The sequence below is a fragment of the Sus scrofa genome, chromosome 11 (assembly GCF_054392235.1).
Source record: "Sus scrofa isolate SSC_HxYL_T2T_F1_AM1 chromosome 11, Sscrofa_HxYL_maternal_Yorkshire_Landrace_v2.0, whole genome shotgun sequence".
NCBI classification, from domain to species: Eukaryota; Metazoa; Chordata; class Mammalia; order Artiodactyla; family Suidae; genus Sus; species Sus scrofa.
Window position 1 is genome coordinate 77,118,065 of NC_139393.1, and position 16,464 is coordinate 77,134,528.

Sequence of the window (16,464 nt, forward strand, 5' to 3'; positions counted from 1 at the left end):
GACTCACACTTCAAGACACACTTAAAGAAAATTTCTAAATGGGTTTGGTAATACCATATAAAAGAATTACATCACTGCCCAAAGATGGTAGAGGTGCAAACTGTATGCACATAGGTTAAGATTTAATATTTTGGATTTATCTTTCTAAATATTTTCATGCGTTTTTGCAGTTAGGTAGAAGTGACATGCCCTTTAGAATCGCCCAGAATTGGGTTCCCTGGCGGCTCAGTAGTTAAGAATCTGGCATTGTCCCTGCTATGGCTCAGGTCACTGGTGTGGTGTGGGGTCCTTCCCTGGCCTGGGAACTTCCATGTGCTATGGGCATGGCCAAAAAAAAAAAAAAAAACAAAAACACAGAACCACATGGTATTCCTGGAAATCATTTGGAAAAATCCACAGGTAAATGGGCAACAGACATGAAGAAGCAATCTCCAGAAAATATAAGTGGTTTACGTACATCCAAAAAAAAAAAAAATGTTTAACATCCTTAGGCTGAAATTGGAGGATGCCAATTTAACATTATGATTAATTTCACACCATCCAGTGTGATGATAACATCAAGAATGGACAAGGATGTGAGACAAGGAGAACTCTTACAAGGCGCTGGAGGAGTAAAAAGCAGCTCTTTCATCTGGGAAGCCACCAGGCAATATCACATAAAGCCTCACGTCGTTCATATCCTTTAACCCAGCAACTCCTCTCCCAACTACAAATGCTCAGATAATTCTTACATGTGTGCACAAGGATATATGGGCAAAAAGGGTCTTAGAATGTTTGCAATAGCAAAACAATAAAAAAAAAACAATAAAAAAACCCACAACTCAATGGCCATCAAAAGGAGGGTGCGTGAGTGAACAAATAGACCTATTGTGGCATATTTTTATAGCAGGATAATATACAGCGATGAAAATGAAGTGGTTAAAAACAGGAAGCAGACTGCCTGTGATGAAATTCCCAGTCGGTAGCTGGGTGACCATAAGTGAGTGAGCCTCTCTGCCCCTCGAGCTTGTCGTTTGTTAAACAGAGACCCTAATAGGACCTACATTCATAGTGTCAGAAGCATTAAGTATTTTAATACCTCTGTGACATTTTGAAGAAAGGCTGAGTCACTTGATGCATAGTCCCCCCCACACACCCCGCCCCCGACCTGATATACTCATAATAAACACCCCCTGTGAGCACAAGGTCTGGTTCTCACAACCAAATAATTCTTGACAAGGACGTCAATACTCACTTAATTCTCACAGGCCAAGGAAGGATATATTATCCTGAATTTACAGAATATACCCAAGGTCATACTGTAAGTAGCATAGCTGAAATATGTCTGTCTCTAAAGCCTATTCTCTCAGGGGCTTCAACAGGGGGGTTTATTCTCCCTCCAGAAAGATGCTGCCCTGGGGACCACGTCATCGAACCAAGTAAGGATGTCTGCGGATGCAGACTGAGAGGTAGGGGTCATGTCAGCAGCTGCGGGCTACAGACAGTTGCAGCACAAAAAGAAGAGGAAACGAGGTATGTGATTTGGCTTAATCACAGCCTCCAGCACTTCCAGTCATCATGTTGGCAGCCAGGACAGAAGGCAGGGGTGGAGGGAGGACCCCAGACAAGGAACTTCTCAGTGGAGCACAGGGGGGTGGGGAAAGACAGACAGATGCAGAAAGACCTCCAGGCTGGATGCGGGGGAGGGATGAGGACCACAGGACATGTGCTCGTTTGTACTTAACTGAGGAATGAATTGAGTAAGAACTGCATAGATTTTGATCTTGTTTAATTTCCTTATTAAATATGGATTTCATGAATAAACGTGCAAAATGTCCTATAGCAAAATTAACTTTGTTAACATGAAGTGAATTATCACTTTCAACAGGTGACGTCAGAGAGGTCTCCCATAGAACTTCCAAGGTCAGCAAGAAGGTTCTGCTTGTCTTCCTGCTCCTCCAAACTTGTGGTTGTGTGATGCACTGTGAGGACATGTGTGGCTCATTCATTATAAAAACAGCAAAGACCCCCAGGGCCCCCCATGGAAGGCTTTCCCTGTGTGCGTACACGTGACTCCCATTACGACTGTAATTATAACAGTAATTACATTTATAATTTGTGTCTCAGAATATAGTATGAAATTGGTCTCTCCAAAGAGACAAGTCCATGTCTCCACTCTGCAAACAGTGTTATTCATTCATGCATGCATTTACATAGGTATTTATATATGTGAGCATTTATGAATTTATGATATTTATTTTCCCTCCATAGAGGCACGAGGAAAGGGAAATATTTTGCTACTAGGAAAAAGTCACCATACCAGTCTGCTGATAAATAAAACCTGCACATGTGCTGTGGGGATGACATTTGGAGCACTGGGAGACTCGTGGAAAATGGAGACTGTGCCTAAGGCAGCAGCCAGCGCCCAGCTGCCGCGAGGACACCATGTGGGGTGAGAGCCCAGTGCTGCCAGATCTTTCTAAATTACAAAGGCAGTAGGATATGTGGATTTCAAGTCAAATTTCCATGTTTTAAACTTGGGGTCAAATTTAAAAACAGTTCTACTTTCGAGACAAAAGCAACAGTTCCCAACACTCAGGTGGGGACTCTGTGCGCCCCGCCCCCTGTCACCCTCTGTCAGCTATTGCTGAGGCCACCTCATGTTTCGAATCCACTCCAACAATGGCAAAATGACCACATCAGTTTAATTACAGCTGTTCAAGTGCTTCATTCCAACACATCCTCCTTTTTTTTGTTAGGGAGGAATTGGTTTTGGTTCTTTTCAACTACGTTATGTCTAAGACTACATTTCTAAACACAGATGTATTTATGTCACAGGCTGACCCTGAACTGTGATGGTCCTTCTTGTCATAGAGCTTTCCTCTGGTTGGAAAAACACACCTTTAACAAATTATGCCATTTTAATTTTTTAATTAAAATGATGATTAAACACAAAAGAAAAGTATAGGATGATAGGGGCACATATGACTGGGACATCTGATGCGTTTCTTCGAGGACCAGGAAGGCCTCCTTGAGAAGGTAACACTTGAGATGAATTCTGAAGTCTGAGCAGGGGAGAAGAGGGTTCTAGAAAGAAGAAACACTCTGGAAAATGATAGTGTCTCCTGGGGGCAGAAATGCTGTTTTATAGAAGAAATATAATGTACAAATTCAGGATTAAAGGTTCTCAGAAGATTGGTTCCTATCACTGACCTCTAGGTTCCCTCTGGGAAGTGGAATGAGGGAGGAAAAATGGGAAGTATTTTTCTCTTCTTAGGGCTGCACCTGCAGCATATGGAGGTTCCCAGGCTAGGGGTCAAATCAGAGATGCGGCTGCAGCCTATGCCACAGCCACAGCAACACCAAAATCTGAGCCACATCTGTGACCTATACCATAGCTTGTGGCAACGGAGGATCCTTAACCCACTGAGCAAGGCCAGAGACTGAACTTGCATCCTCATGGATGCTAATGGGGTTCTTAATCCACTGAGCCACAACGGGAACTCCATTTTTTATTTTATTTCTACAGTTTAAAATTAATTTCACAAGCATATGGGTTTTGCAGCATAACCGACAAGGGCTTAACTTCCAACATATACAAAGATCCCCTACAACTCAGTATCAAAAAAACAAACAACCTAAACCAAAAATGAGGAGAAGACCTAAATAGACATTTCTACAAAGAAGACATACAGGTGGCCAATAGACTCAGGAATTATTAGAGAAACGCAAACCAAAATGACAAAGAGATATCACCCCAAACCAGTGAGAATGGCCATCATCTACAGGTCTACAGATGCTGTACAACAGAAAGTGAAGAAACACTGTAAACCAACTATGATTTTAAAAAAGGGGGTCTACAGATAAAAAATGTGGAGAGGGCGTGGAGAAAAAGGGACCCTTCTAAAACGTTGGTGGGAATGTCAATTTGTGCAGCCACTACAGAGAACAGTACAGAGGTTCCTTAAAAAGCTAAAGGAGTTACCATACGATCTGGCATGCTCACTCCTGGACATATATCCAGAGGAAAACTATAATTTGAAAAGACATATGCACCCCAATGTTCAGAGCAGCACTATTTACAACAGCCAGGACGTGGAAGCAACCCAAGTGTCCCTTGACAGATGAATGGATAAAGAAAATGTGGTATATACACACAATGGACTATGACTCCGCCATAAAGAGAATGAAATAATGTCATTTGCAACAGCATGGATGGAACTAAAGATTATCATACTAAGTCAGTCAGAAAGAGAAAGACAAATATCCTCTGATATCACTAGTGGGTGAAATCTTAAAAAATGATATCAACGAACTTATTTTCAAAATGGAAACAGACTCACAGACACAGAAGACACATTTATGGTTATCAAAGGCAGAGGGAAGAATAAGTTAGGAGCTCAGGATTAAGAGATACACACTACTATTTATAAAAGAAATAACCTACGAGGTCCTACTGCAGAGCACAGGGAACCATATTCAATATCTTCTAATAACCCATAACAGAAAAGAATCTGAAATATGTGTATTCATATACATTCCCTGAATCCCCTTGCTATACACGAGAAACTACCACAACGGTGCGAATCAACTATACTTCAAGGAAAAGGAAAACAAACACACAAAATAAACATAAAAGAAGGGATCCACGTTACTGCTGGTCTTTGAAAGAGATGTCAAATGAGTCTCATCTAAGGCAGTGAGTGAATGGAGAGCTCGGATGCAAATTTTCCTGTTACCTACTTTTAGATGGCATTGAAATCACTAGTAAAAGCCAAGCTGAGTATGTCAGGACCACCGTATCTTCAATACCTCTCCTTTATTTTAGTATTTTCTCTTTACTAAGTTAATCAACAATTCCTTTCCCAACATGAAAACGTGCTGTCTCTCCTCAGTCACGGCTCACACGATGCCCACGACCACAGCCGACCCCTTGGCCAACCCACCTTTCACCTCCACGCCTTCACACAGGCTCTTTCTGGAAAGCTTGACTTAGGACCAAACGGGGGATGCTCAACTCAATGGAACCTCACCCTGAAGGGTCCTCCTTCCCGCTTCCATTGTTTCAAACCACACGTATCACCTTCATCCAACTCACCGAGCAGGTCGCCACGCCCACCACCCACGGCCAAACCTCACAGCTCCCCGCTGCTGCATCCGCACACCCACGTCTAGCGTAACAGCCACCCTCCTCTGCCCAGCTTTCTTCCCCCGCATCCCTGCGTGGTGCTGTCACCTCCATCACACCTTCCTTGCCATCTCACTTTTGCATCCGTAATCATCTGTCGGTGGATTCAGGAATCATGTAAGTGAAAGTGCTTTTTTGGCAAGAAGCTGCTACAACAGTGGTTGTTACTGTTACTGCTGTTATAGTAACAGTAAGTGTTGAGGGCAGTCGTGGGATTTGAATTATAAGCAGCATTGTCACCATCAGATACACAACAAAAAGAAAAACATGCAACAATGCTTAGTATTATCAATAATATATCAATGTAAACTCTTCCTATTTTTCCACTCCATCCTTTTACTTCTTCTTCTTCTTTTTTTTTTTTTTTTTTAGGGCTGCGCCTGCAGCATGTGGAAGTTCCCAGGCTAGGGTCAAATCAGAGCTACAGCTGCTGGCCTACGCCACAGCCACAGCAGTGCATCCTTTTAATGGATAAAAACAAGTAACTGCGTGACTAAATGGCCATATAAATGTAGCGCAGAGCAGTGGTTCAGAGGACAGCATTTTTTTTTTTCTGATGTACCCAATTCTTGAAATGTGTGAAGCTCCATCTGGAGCAAGATCCAAAAGAAAGACAGAAAGTGTGTTCTCATCCCCAAGGCGATGATAAACCCTTCCCCAAATTATAAGGGGAGGGATGGGAAAAACCATGACAAGTAGCTTCCTTGTGGGAAGAGGATTTACAACTGAAAACAAAAAGAGGGTGAAGGAAAAAAAATTCTCCAGGAGGAAGAATCAGTTCTTTGCTCCCAATATGGGGTGGCTTGAGTTTGGACCCTTAAAGTGGACCTAGAGAGTAAAATCAGTCAGACCGTGAAAGACAAGCATCATATGATATCACTTGTATGTGGAATCCAAAAAAGGACACAAATGAACTTACTTGCAGAACAGAAACAGACTCAGACCTTGAAGACACACTTATGGTCCCAAAGGGGATAAGTGGAAGGATGCATGGATTGGCACATGCTTGGCACATGCACACATGCACACTGAGGTATCTGGAGTGACTGGCCAATGGGGACCTGCTGTACAGCACAGGGAACGCTACCCAATATTCCGTAATAATCTATGTGGGAAAAGAATCGGAAAGAGAGTTGATGTGTGCACAGATATAACTGAATCACTTTTTTGTACAGCAGAAGTTATCCCAACATTGTAAATCAACTCTATTTCAATAAAACTTTAAAAAATGAAAAAAAAAAGTGCAGAAAATGGAAATATAAAACGCTGTAAAACGGTAGGGTTGCCACTCTGGTTAAGGTGAACTTGTTTGGAAACAATTACTGTTATAGGGGTGCAGAGACAGCGTCAAGCAGGAGACGAGGCCAGTGTGGTCCACTGAACAAAAGAAGGAATTTGCGAGGCTCCACAGGGAGCTCAGAGCAGAAGCTGAGTCTGGAAGGTTCACAGGCCAGAGACCTGATGGCCCCTCTGCCGGTCACTTGTAATGACTCTGGCCCCCTGCAATCCCATCGTCTGCCGCACGTGCACGTGGTCAAGGAAGCGCCTCTATTACATCACATTGCTCGGAGAGCAGAACAGACTGCACATTAAAGATATTCCCTTCCCAGGTGCTCGGTGAGGGACTCAGGTAAGTGAACCATCGTCTTAACTGCCCGCCCCCAAACAACTGAGGCCTTTGTAGAATACTTTTGTAAGACTTACTGTGACAACAAAACTCTTCAGAGATTCATTACCATGGGCCTATTTCCTGTGTGCATTCATCTACCAGAAATTTACCCAATCCCCAGTGTGCATCTAAAAAGATGCCGGGTCCTGGGAATACAGGAGGTCGAGAGATACCGCCCACAAACTGGGGCAACTCTAGAGCTTGGAGATCTGCGGATTTCCTTGTATAACATCAAAGTCAAAGGCCCTTGCAGGATGCATCTTAGAAATGGCATCGTACCTGGAGGCAGGCTGGAGCCCGTCCCTGGGGCTTGTTGACGTCCACGGCTACCAGCTGCCATCCGCCAGCAGCATCTTCATGAAACATCTTCAAAGCAAAGAGGAAGATGAGTCAGAGACACTTACAATGGAACATCGAGAACTCCACTGTTATGACTCCAGCTTTTTACGTTTTTTTTATGTTAGCAAAGATTTGTCTTCTTATGGATTTATATTCAGAACATGAGTCATTCCAATTATGTTCACTGTAACACTGAAAACGTAAGGAATAAGAAGAAGAAGGATAATAGCTTGCATTAATTGAACACTTGCTAAGTACCAGACCCTTTTTCCCTTACATATGCTCTGCATATAATTGCCCAAATCTTCTTCTCCACAAGGCTTTAGCGTGGGTATTTTATCCCCATTATGTTAGTTATATATATTAGATCTCAGAATAAACGAAAATTAGAATTCCCAAGCATGGTGTGTTTTTACAAAAAGTGGTCAATTTTTATCTTTATTTAGTCAACAGTTCTCACTGACCATACTGAAAAATATTCTCAGGATAAATACTATAAGAAATGTGGCTGTAGCGTAGGGAAAGAAATGGTAGGAAAATGACACATCACTGAAAAGATGCTGTGAAATTAGTTTATGTAGGCCACTATTACTCTGCTCAGCAGAAATTTTATGTACATATTTATGAAGGGAAAAAGCTGTTTCTATTGGCTGAAAACACATATGTGATGAAATTCAGGATAGTAAAGGATGCTAAAATCTGACATACAGTGAATCAGACATCCAGGTTTTTGGATGTGTAGTTTATCTTACTCATATCCCACTACTTTAAAAGTAAGTCAACCTATCAATAATAAACTAGGCTGGAAGGTATTTACTACTTATAAATATTTTCCCACTAATATATATTATCTTTTTGATTCCTTAGGAGTGCAGGGAGGAGGTAGAATTGGGAGGAGTTAAGAATTTGCATTTTTCTAAGACAAGACACCAACTACAAGCGCTGTCTTCTTCCTGCCTGAGATCACTGTTCCTTATATATAAACATTTCCTTCGCCATATTATGCCTTCGTGATAGACTGACCCTGCCTGTACTCAAAAGGGTAATTGTTGATGGAAATATGAGATAATGCAAAGATCTCATTAGCAAGGATTTATAATTGTAATTTCAAACTCCTGGTGACAGAGGCAATGGAACATCTGCAGAAAGAAAACTTGCCCTTTATAAAATAAGGGAGGGGGTGAGAGACAAGAGAGAAAATCCACAGGCCACAGATGTCTTTTTAAAATTGAAAAATTGGAGGGGCACACTTCTACAAAGATCCTCTTATCTGAGATGCCAATTACAAATGATTTTTCTCAGCTGTCCACTGAACAGGATTCTTATTCCCTTCAGAGTGAATTTTAAAAGGTATGTTTAGTGGTAGACTCAACACATCCGTCACAAATAGGCTCATTCTGAGCATACATACCTAGGCTGAGATGCAAACCTGTATCAGAGCCTTTTAAATACCTGTCAAATGCCTGGGAGTCTCCTCTTAAGGAGAAAAGACAGATGTGGTCCTGTCCGTGACCAGGTAGGAACCCTCTGGACAAGCATCCTCTACACTCTTATCAGGGAGCAAAGGATCCCTGGGGAACAGAGTTGCTTTCAGCAGCAGCAGACTAATTTTCTCTGTTAAATTATTTTCTTCCAATATACCAAAATCAAATGAATCAATGTGATTGTTAGTAAAAGTGTTCCTCCAAGGTCACTTCTTGTAGGAAATTAAGTGAAGGGAATGCAAACACGGCCCGTTTCTCATTAGTTCCCTGAACCACACAATGTTTGGATGGGTTAATGTGACAGTGGCCACGTGAGATACATGGTGGGATATCAAGAGCCATGAATCCTAGGGGACTGAAGTCTTTAAGGGAGTGTGGCAGTAACTGCCAGTTGTCCATCCATATCTGTTCTCCTTGTCTTCCAGGGTAAGCAAAATTTTGCGGGACCACCAAAAAAAAAAAAAAAAAAAGAGTAATTCTTCTCCTTTCTTTAAGCTCATCTTGACCACAGAATTATACACTGGTCTACAAAATGTAAGCAGAAATTTTCTGTTTCTTTCTATTTTTTTCTTTCTTGATCTCTGGAATATGGATGTGAAGGTCAGAGCTATAGCAGCCATTTTTGTCCAAGAGGCAACTTTGGCAATGGAAGTTATTCGAGGTAGAGCAAGAACGTGAAAGGATTCTGGATCTGTGGCAACAAAGACCACCATAATAACCTCGAATGAGCTCCTCCAACTTTACATGAGAGGGAAAGGAACTCTGTCTTACAGAAGCCACTTATTGTGGCTTTTTCTCCCTTGCAACTGCATCTAACTTAACTAACATAGGGAAATTTAGGTTGACTGTCCATTGATTTGTTTTATTTTAAAGACTGTTCCCTTCTCATTATAGAATTAATATAAGTTTACCATGAAATGTTAAGAAAATGTGTATGAGATGGAAAAAAATCTTAAACCTCTTCCCCAGAAAAAACCATGCCTAATATTTTAGAGTCAACCTTTCAGGTATAATAGTCCACACACACATGCATACAAACATGAGACCCTTTTATTACATTAATACATTGTCTGCATATTTTCATGTCAATAACGTTCAATCATGATTTAGTGGCTTGGATTTATTTTGTTTTTTTTTTTGGTTTTTTGGGTTTTTTTTTTTTGGTCTTCTTTTGGTCTCTTTAGGGCCACACCCATGGCATATGGAGGTTCCCAGGCTAGGGGTTCAATCAGAGTTGCAGCCGCCGACCTATGACCTACGCCACAGCCAAAGCAACGAGGGATCCGAGCGGCATCTGTTAACCACACCACAGCTCATGGCAACTTCGGATCCTTAGCCCACTCAGCAAGGCCAGGGATTGAACTCAAAACTTCATGGTTCCTAGTTGGATTCGTTTCTGCTGCACCATGACGGGAACTCCGCTTGCATTCATTCTAATTTCTTAATTTATATCAATAAGTGACTGCTAGAGTTAATTTTCTTTCTTTCTCTCTCGCTCTCTTTGTCTTTCTTCTTTTACCAAAATGCTTCCATAAACATTCTCAAATGTACATCTCTGAGAATGGTCCAAATTTTTTCTGAGGATAAATTCCTATAAGTGGAATCTCTTTGTCTAATAGTTCTATGTCTTAAGGCTTCTAATTACATATTGCCAAATTGTTTTTTAGAAAGGATGCTTCTATTTACACTCTTAGTAACACTATATGAAAGTGCCCCTTTTCTTCACCTTAGAGCGAACAAGAAAACAGTTTTTTTGTTTTTTGTTTTTTGTTTTTTTTAAGAAAAGTTAGTATGAGGCCAGAGAAAAGACAGCATGTGGATGGCAGGGCCTGTAACGACTAAAAGAAAAGGTGGCGGGATTTCGGCGTGCAAATGCAATCAAGCCCTTCGGGCTGAGCAAGGTGGTTTTACCATCACCTATCAATTATGCAGTGTTGGATAAAATAATTAACTTTCTAATCACTGTCCTGTTTTAACCTGCAAAGCAGGGACAATAATAATACCCACCTCACAATGTTGTGAAGATTAAATAAGATTGCTCGTAAAGCCATTAGCAGAGTGCTTAATGCAGCTCTCAATATATGTGAATTTTTGTAATAAGATGCTATGAATTAGTGAACTATTACCACGAGCATGCCCCTCTCAGTACAATTCATGGAGATTTCAGTTTTGTGAATCATCTCATGCTTCAACTGTTAGGGTTTTATAAAGGCCACTTGATTTAGCTAAGGATGCTTTGGGACTTATTCCACTCTCAGCAAAATATCCTCAGCATCATCACCAATGACAATAGCCAATTATTTAATGGGAGGTGGCAGAGAAAGAACCTTGGTAACATGGTAATCCCTAGCAACCGAGTTAAAATTCCAGTTCCAAGAGACTCATATATATGCGGTAAGGAAAAGAAAATACAAACTGTATTTTGAAACGCATATGCTCTTTGGGGTCTTTCAAAATCAATCATCTTAAAAAAACAGTTGATAGTCACTGTTATGCAAAATAATGAGAGTGGACACTTGATTTCACTATTAAATGATATAGTCAACGATGCAGACTTACAAGATATAATTCTAATTTATGGCTTCCTATGATGAATGTATTATTCCACTACCATAGTTTCTTATTAGAAGGTGTTCACTATTGTACCATTCCCAGAAACTGCTTTCACTAAATTGCTTTCTCACATATTATAATGACGTCTATTCACGTGGAAACCAATGGTCTTGGAACACGATAAATAAATTTATAGTCTTGGAGCTTTACATCGCACATGGTCTTTTCATAGAGGAGAGATTCTACTTTCAACCAGTGCCTTTTCATCTGCACCCTTCTGCGTTTTAACCCAGCGTCGCATATTTACACAGAAGTTGTTTGGGTATCGTGGGAACCCATATTCTTTTTTTTTTTTTTTTTTTGTCTTTTTGCCATTTCTTGGGCCGCTCCTACGGCATATGGAGTTTCCCAGGCTAGGGGTCGAATCGGAGCTGCAGCCACCGGCCTACGCCAGAGCCACAGCAACGCAGGATCCGAGCCGCGTCTGCGACCTACACCACAGCTCACGGCAATGCCGGATCATTAACCCACTGAGCAAGGGCAGGGACCGAACCCGCAACCTCATGGTCCCTAGTCAGATTCGTTAACCACTGCGCCACGACGGGAACTCCGGAACCCATATTCTGAGACTGTTCATGGAACTGTCCTTTTATCAACTCCACCCTTATCTTAATGAGAAGATATCAATTCTGAAAACCGGGGCCAGCATGTGTACTCAAGGTCAGTGACAACGACAGACCCAGAACTCATGGCTCTCTTTAAACTATCAGAATATTTATGTACCTGTCCCTTACCATGACACTATTGGGCCATGATTCATCTAACAAAGTTAGGTGCATACTAATTGCCGGGGCCTGTCTTGCATTTTGTATCACTATATATAACAGAAACGTAGCCTTGTGGGGCCCCAAACCTTGGCCATTCTTACAGTTCTATTCCAGGCAAAACGAGACGAGCTCATCCTCACTGTGAATCAACCTAGATCGGAAGACCACATGATTGGAAACATATATCTGTGGTGAAGTGTCTAAGCAATGGGAGTGCAAGTCTGGACCAGAGAGACCCTAGGCCCAAGGCATGTTCTTCAAGCTCCATATCCACCCATCCCCTCCTCCAGTTCTGGGGCAACACCCCTAAAAACACGTAGCATGGGAAGTCCTATCGTGGGCTGACACAGGGGGCTATTACATCCTGGATGCACAGATCTCTTGCACTTTAACTCAACATGTAACTGGGCGTGTGCTAAGTGACCCAGGTCTAATAATTGCTGGTACGAGAGCCACCATCCCTATTGGAGTTCAGGGAAACTAATGGTTACTAATCTGAAAATTTCTACATCATTTTCCTTGCGTTTTCCTGCTACCTGCTCTAGTATGATCTCCATAAGACCTTTGGCATTAATTTTTCCATCATTTGTGACTCAGAGACTGGTTGCTTTGTGATTTTAAAGACTCCTCGTCACTGATTCCCTTTCACCTCCCAACAGTCCATATCAAAGCCAATTCCAATTCACCTGCCAATTCCAGTTGGCCATGGAAGCTAATGCCAACTGAGCTGCCAGAGATGTCGGAAAGCCTTTACTTTGTCCTGTTAATGTGTATGATTTTTCTTTCTACACACACAGCGCCACCACCAATCCCCGGAAAGTCCAGGGGCTTAGAAATATCAAGTCCACCATGCCCAGGACCCCTTTCACCCTCCTATGAGGATAACTTACAGAGAACAACTGTCCTACATCCTAGAGGAAGGCCAGAACTGAAGAGCTGTGTGCTTCACAATACACAATTATCTTAATTTTATATCCTTGAAGCCTATCTATTTTATTAGAATCAGAAACTTGTGATTTAGTGTTTTAAACCTCCTAAAGAGATGTCCCTACGTACAGAGTTGTGTTAGATTTTACAAACATAACAGAATCATGGCAAATGATGTCTCTTCCTTACACACACACACACACACACACACACACACACACAAGCATCTGGGCCACTTGCTGAGCGACTAGCGAGGGGCTGGGCGGGGCCTGTGGCCTGTTGCCAGGCAGCCCCAGTGGTGTTTTACCCTAAGAGGCTGCTGCAGGAGCTTCGGTTGCCTAGCAACCAGGTCCACAGCCCCAGCATTTTTCTTAATGAAGGTTTTTCACAATTCTGTGTGATTACCTCTGCTGAATACCTAGACGCATTACCTCTGAATTACCAACTTATTTCTCCTGATTAAGTCCAATTTCGCATCAAAGCAATTTTGTACAACTCTGTTCACAGTCTCTCCACGTTTCACTTTCTATTATAACTGCCGGCTGATGGGGCGGGCTTCCGAACACCACTTTTCCAGCTGTGGTTTTACGAATAAGAGTTACTTAATAAGCATTATATGGTTTTACAGACATTTTAGGTCATCTCTCAGGAATACTGAATGTGAACTTTGTGCAGAGTTCCTAGTCCTATGTTCCATTTAGTTCTCGAAGTCTACAGGGAAAAATACACCTGCCTGAGGTTGTCACTCTCCTTAAAACATATGTCAGCATGGACTTGGAACTTTATGATTTCTGACAGTTCACTAAAAGAGATGAGAGAAGAAATGAGAACTAGATCAAGGGGTGAGCCGGTTTGTGCCCATGTTCAAATGGGTTCCGTGCTCATCTGCGGATACTGTACCTGCGTGGTGGCTGTCGAGGTAGTGCTGCTTCTTGAGCCCCACATCTGTTGAAACTGTACCCTGATTTCGGCAAATGTTTCAATGATGACAGCGATAAACACATTCTGAAAGAAAGTGACAAACCACATTTACCAAGGACGGGGCATGAGGGAGTGAGGGCAACCAAACCCAAAAAAGATCGGCAGAAACCATGTCAGAAAACAGACTTGATGCGCACAATTTTTTCTAGTACCTTAACGAGCCAGGCGAGGAAGAAAATGAGGGTGATGAAGTAGAAATAGGAGCGCCAGCGGGGGAAGCTGTCAATGGCCCTGTACATGAGGAACACCCAGCCCTCCTGGGACGCCGCCTCGTACACGGTGAAGATGCTGGTACCTGTCAAGACAGAAGAGCCGGCGGTGTCAGGATGGACGTTGAAATGAGAAAAGATTTTTCCGAAAAACAGTCAAGATCTATCCATGCTCATTTTCTCAACAGCACACGTTCCTTTAAAGGAGGCTCAAAGCACGTGCAACATTTTATTGGTCTTAAGTCTTGGGATTTCCATAAAGCTGTTTCTGCCTTCAAGCCAGGGCGACTGTACTGTCTCTAGCAATAAACTAATTTTAGGGTACAGCTTTACCTGTTAGTTGCATTTAACAGTGTGGAAAAGGAAATGAACACTCAAGTGAAGCAAAGATATAATAAAAAAGAATTTGTACCTTGTACACATGCCACTTGGGGCTTAACACTTGTCACATACTGAAAAGCACTTGCTGTGGTTTTAACGGAAATGAAATAAATCTGAGAACAGAGGTTCATCTGAAATAACGTTCTCATGGGGGAACCAAAGCATCTTAGGCTCCGAAAATTAATGGGATGGATGGAGCCTGTCCTTGAAGTCCATGGTGTTTACGGAACACCAAAGCGTAAGGTAGTAGATCATTAAATAGTACTTTGTAGTTTCTGGGAGAAATGCCTCATTGAAATTATTACGGATCATGGAAAGAAAGAAAAGGGAGCAATCTGTGGGCAGATTTTTGAATCTATGCTTCAGAGAATCTAAAGTGTCATTCAGAGAAAAGCCAGGGCTTACTTCTCACGGCATTATGAGTATGTGTCATTATTTCCTGTTTTGCAGATGGGAAAATGAAGGCACATAAAGTGTAGGAAATCTGTCTATAAGGATGCACGGATAATAATTAGGTCAACTAGACTTAACCCCGTCCCTTAGGAATGAGGATGTACATCTTTAATTGTAACGTGTCCTGCCTCCTGGTATCCATTCAGTGGCTAAGTCTCCCCATCTATAAAATGGGGAAATAATAAGACATACAGCAAAGTATTGTGGGGATTTCATGATTTCATTTCTGTTAACCACTGGCATGTGTTGAGTACTTAATAAAATTTAGATATTATTATAAACATTGAAAATAACTGCTTAATAGTATTTTGTGAGAAATTATACAAATAGAAAATATAATACTCCAAGTTGTTTATGAAACAAATACGACACAGGTTTTTATTCATAAAACCAACAAACATTTGCACTTCAATAAATTCCACTGCTGTAAATGAGTTACATTGACAGGATGGAAAAACCAATAGACACCCATTTATGTGCTAATCATACAGAAATTTTATATTAGAATGTGCATGCGATCAAATGTACCAACTAAGAAGGGGGTTACTAAAGTTGACGGATATCTGACTGCCTCTCTGGAGGAAGAATAATCAGAGCATCAGTGAATTCCAAAGCACGTAGAACAGCATAGCAGCAAATGGGGACAACTGAGAAATAACAAGTCTTGAAAGGAAAGCTGAGCGAAAGAGGGAGAGCGTATTCCTGTTTGACACATGCCTACTGGGCACTAATCTGTGCTAAGTACTTTCTGTAAAACATAACGTCCCATATCTTCAATGAACGGCTTCTCATTTTAAGAATTCTATTTGGTACATTGCCATAACAATTAGCATTTGTAAAATACGTTTAGTTTCAGGCTCTTTTACATCCTTAAATGCTAAAGAAATCCCTGTGTAATTATGCAGGTAGATGGATTCGTGGGTCTAAGGGCAGATATTATCAATCATTTTTTGCAAAAAAGGAAAGCGAAGGTCACTAGGAGTGAACTTGCCCCGGTGAGAAACAAAACCAGAAATTCACCCACATCATCAGGCTCCAGGTCTTAAACTCTTTTTTTTTTTTTTTTTACCATTTACTTAAATATTCTCTTTCTTGAAACTGGGGCTTTAAAAAGAGCTCTTTTTTACTACCCTCCATTCAAATGCAGTTAATTTTGTTTTCTGAGGCATCTATAATGGCTAAGTTTATAGTATATTGAGGAACAGATACAACAAGATAGCTTTTAAGAGCAAGATTCATAGAAGAACAGGACCGCCCACATATAAAATGGCAACAGAAAATCAGAAGTGACTATTTCCATAAATGACTCCCCAGTACTAAAAATGTACCACGTTTCTGCTTGTGTGGTCTGACTACCAAGGACAGTTTTAACACAAGACATAATGTAATTCAAGTGCCTTTTTATTCCCCAGTTATGTGAACTTAAACAGAAAAGTGGCTATAGAAATCCATTATGAATTATCATGAAATTTTA

At 41.4% G+C, this 16,464-nt stretch overlaps 1 protein-coding gene across 7 annotated transcripts in view; it reads right to left on the bottom strand.

The window, feature by feature from the left end:
- NALCN (sodium leak channel, non-selective) overlaps positions 1 to 16,464 on the bottom strand; it is a 317,004-nt gene that overhangs the window by 191,368 nt on the left and 109,172 nt on the right. For all 7 annotated transcript variants that reach the window (XR_014819860.1, XM_084982252.1, XM_084982251.1 and 4 more), the window contains exons 8-10: positions 14,100 to 14,242; positions 13,867 to 13,971; positions 7,116 to 7,202 (exon numbers count right to left, since the gene is read on the bottom strand). Coding sequence is in view for 6 of the 7 variants with exons in the window: in XM_084982251.1 (XP_084838377.1) it covers positions 7,116 to 7,202; positions 13,867 to 13,971; positions 14,100 to 14,242 (335 nt within the window). In the remaining variant the exon portion in view is untranslated. The remainder of the gene's footprint in view (positions 1 to 7,115; positions 7,203 to 13,866; positions 13,972 to 14,099; positions 14,243 to 16,464) is intronic.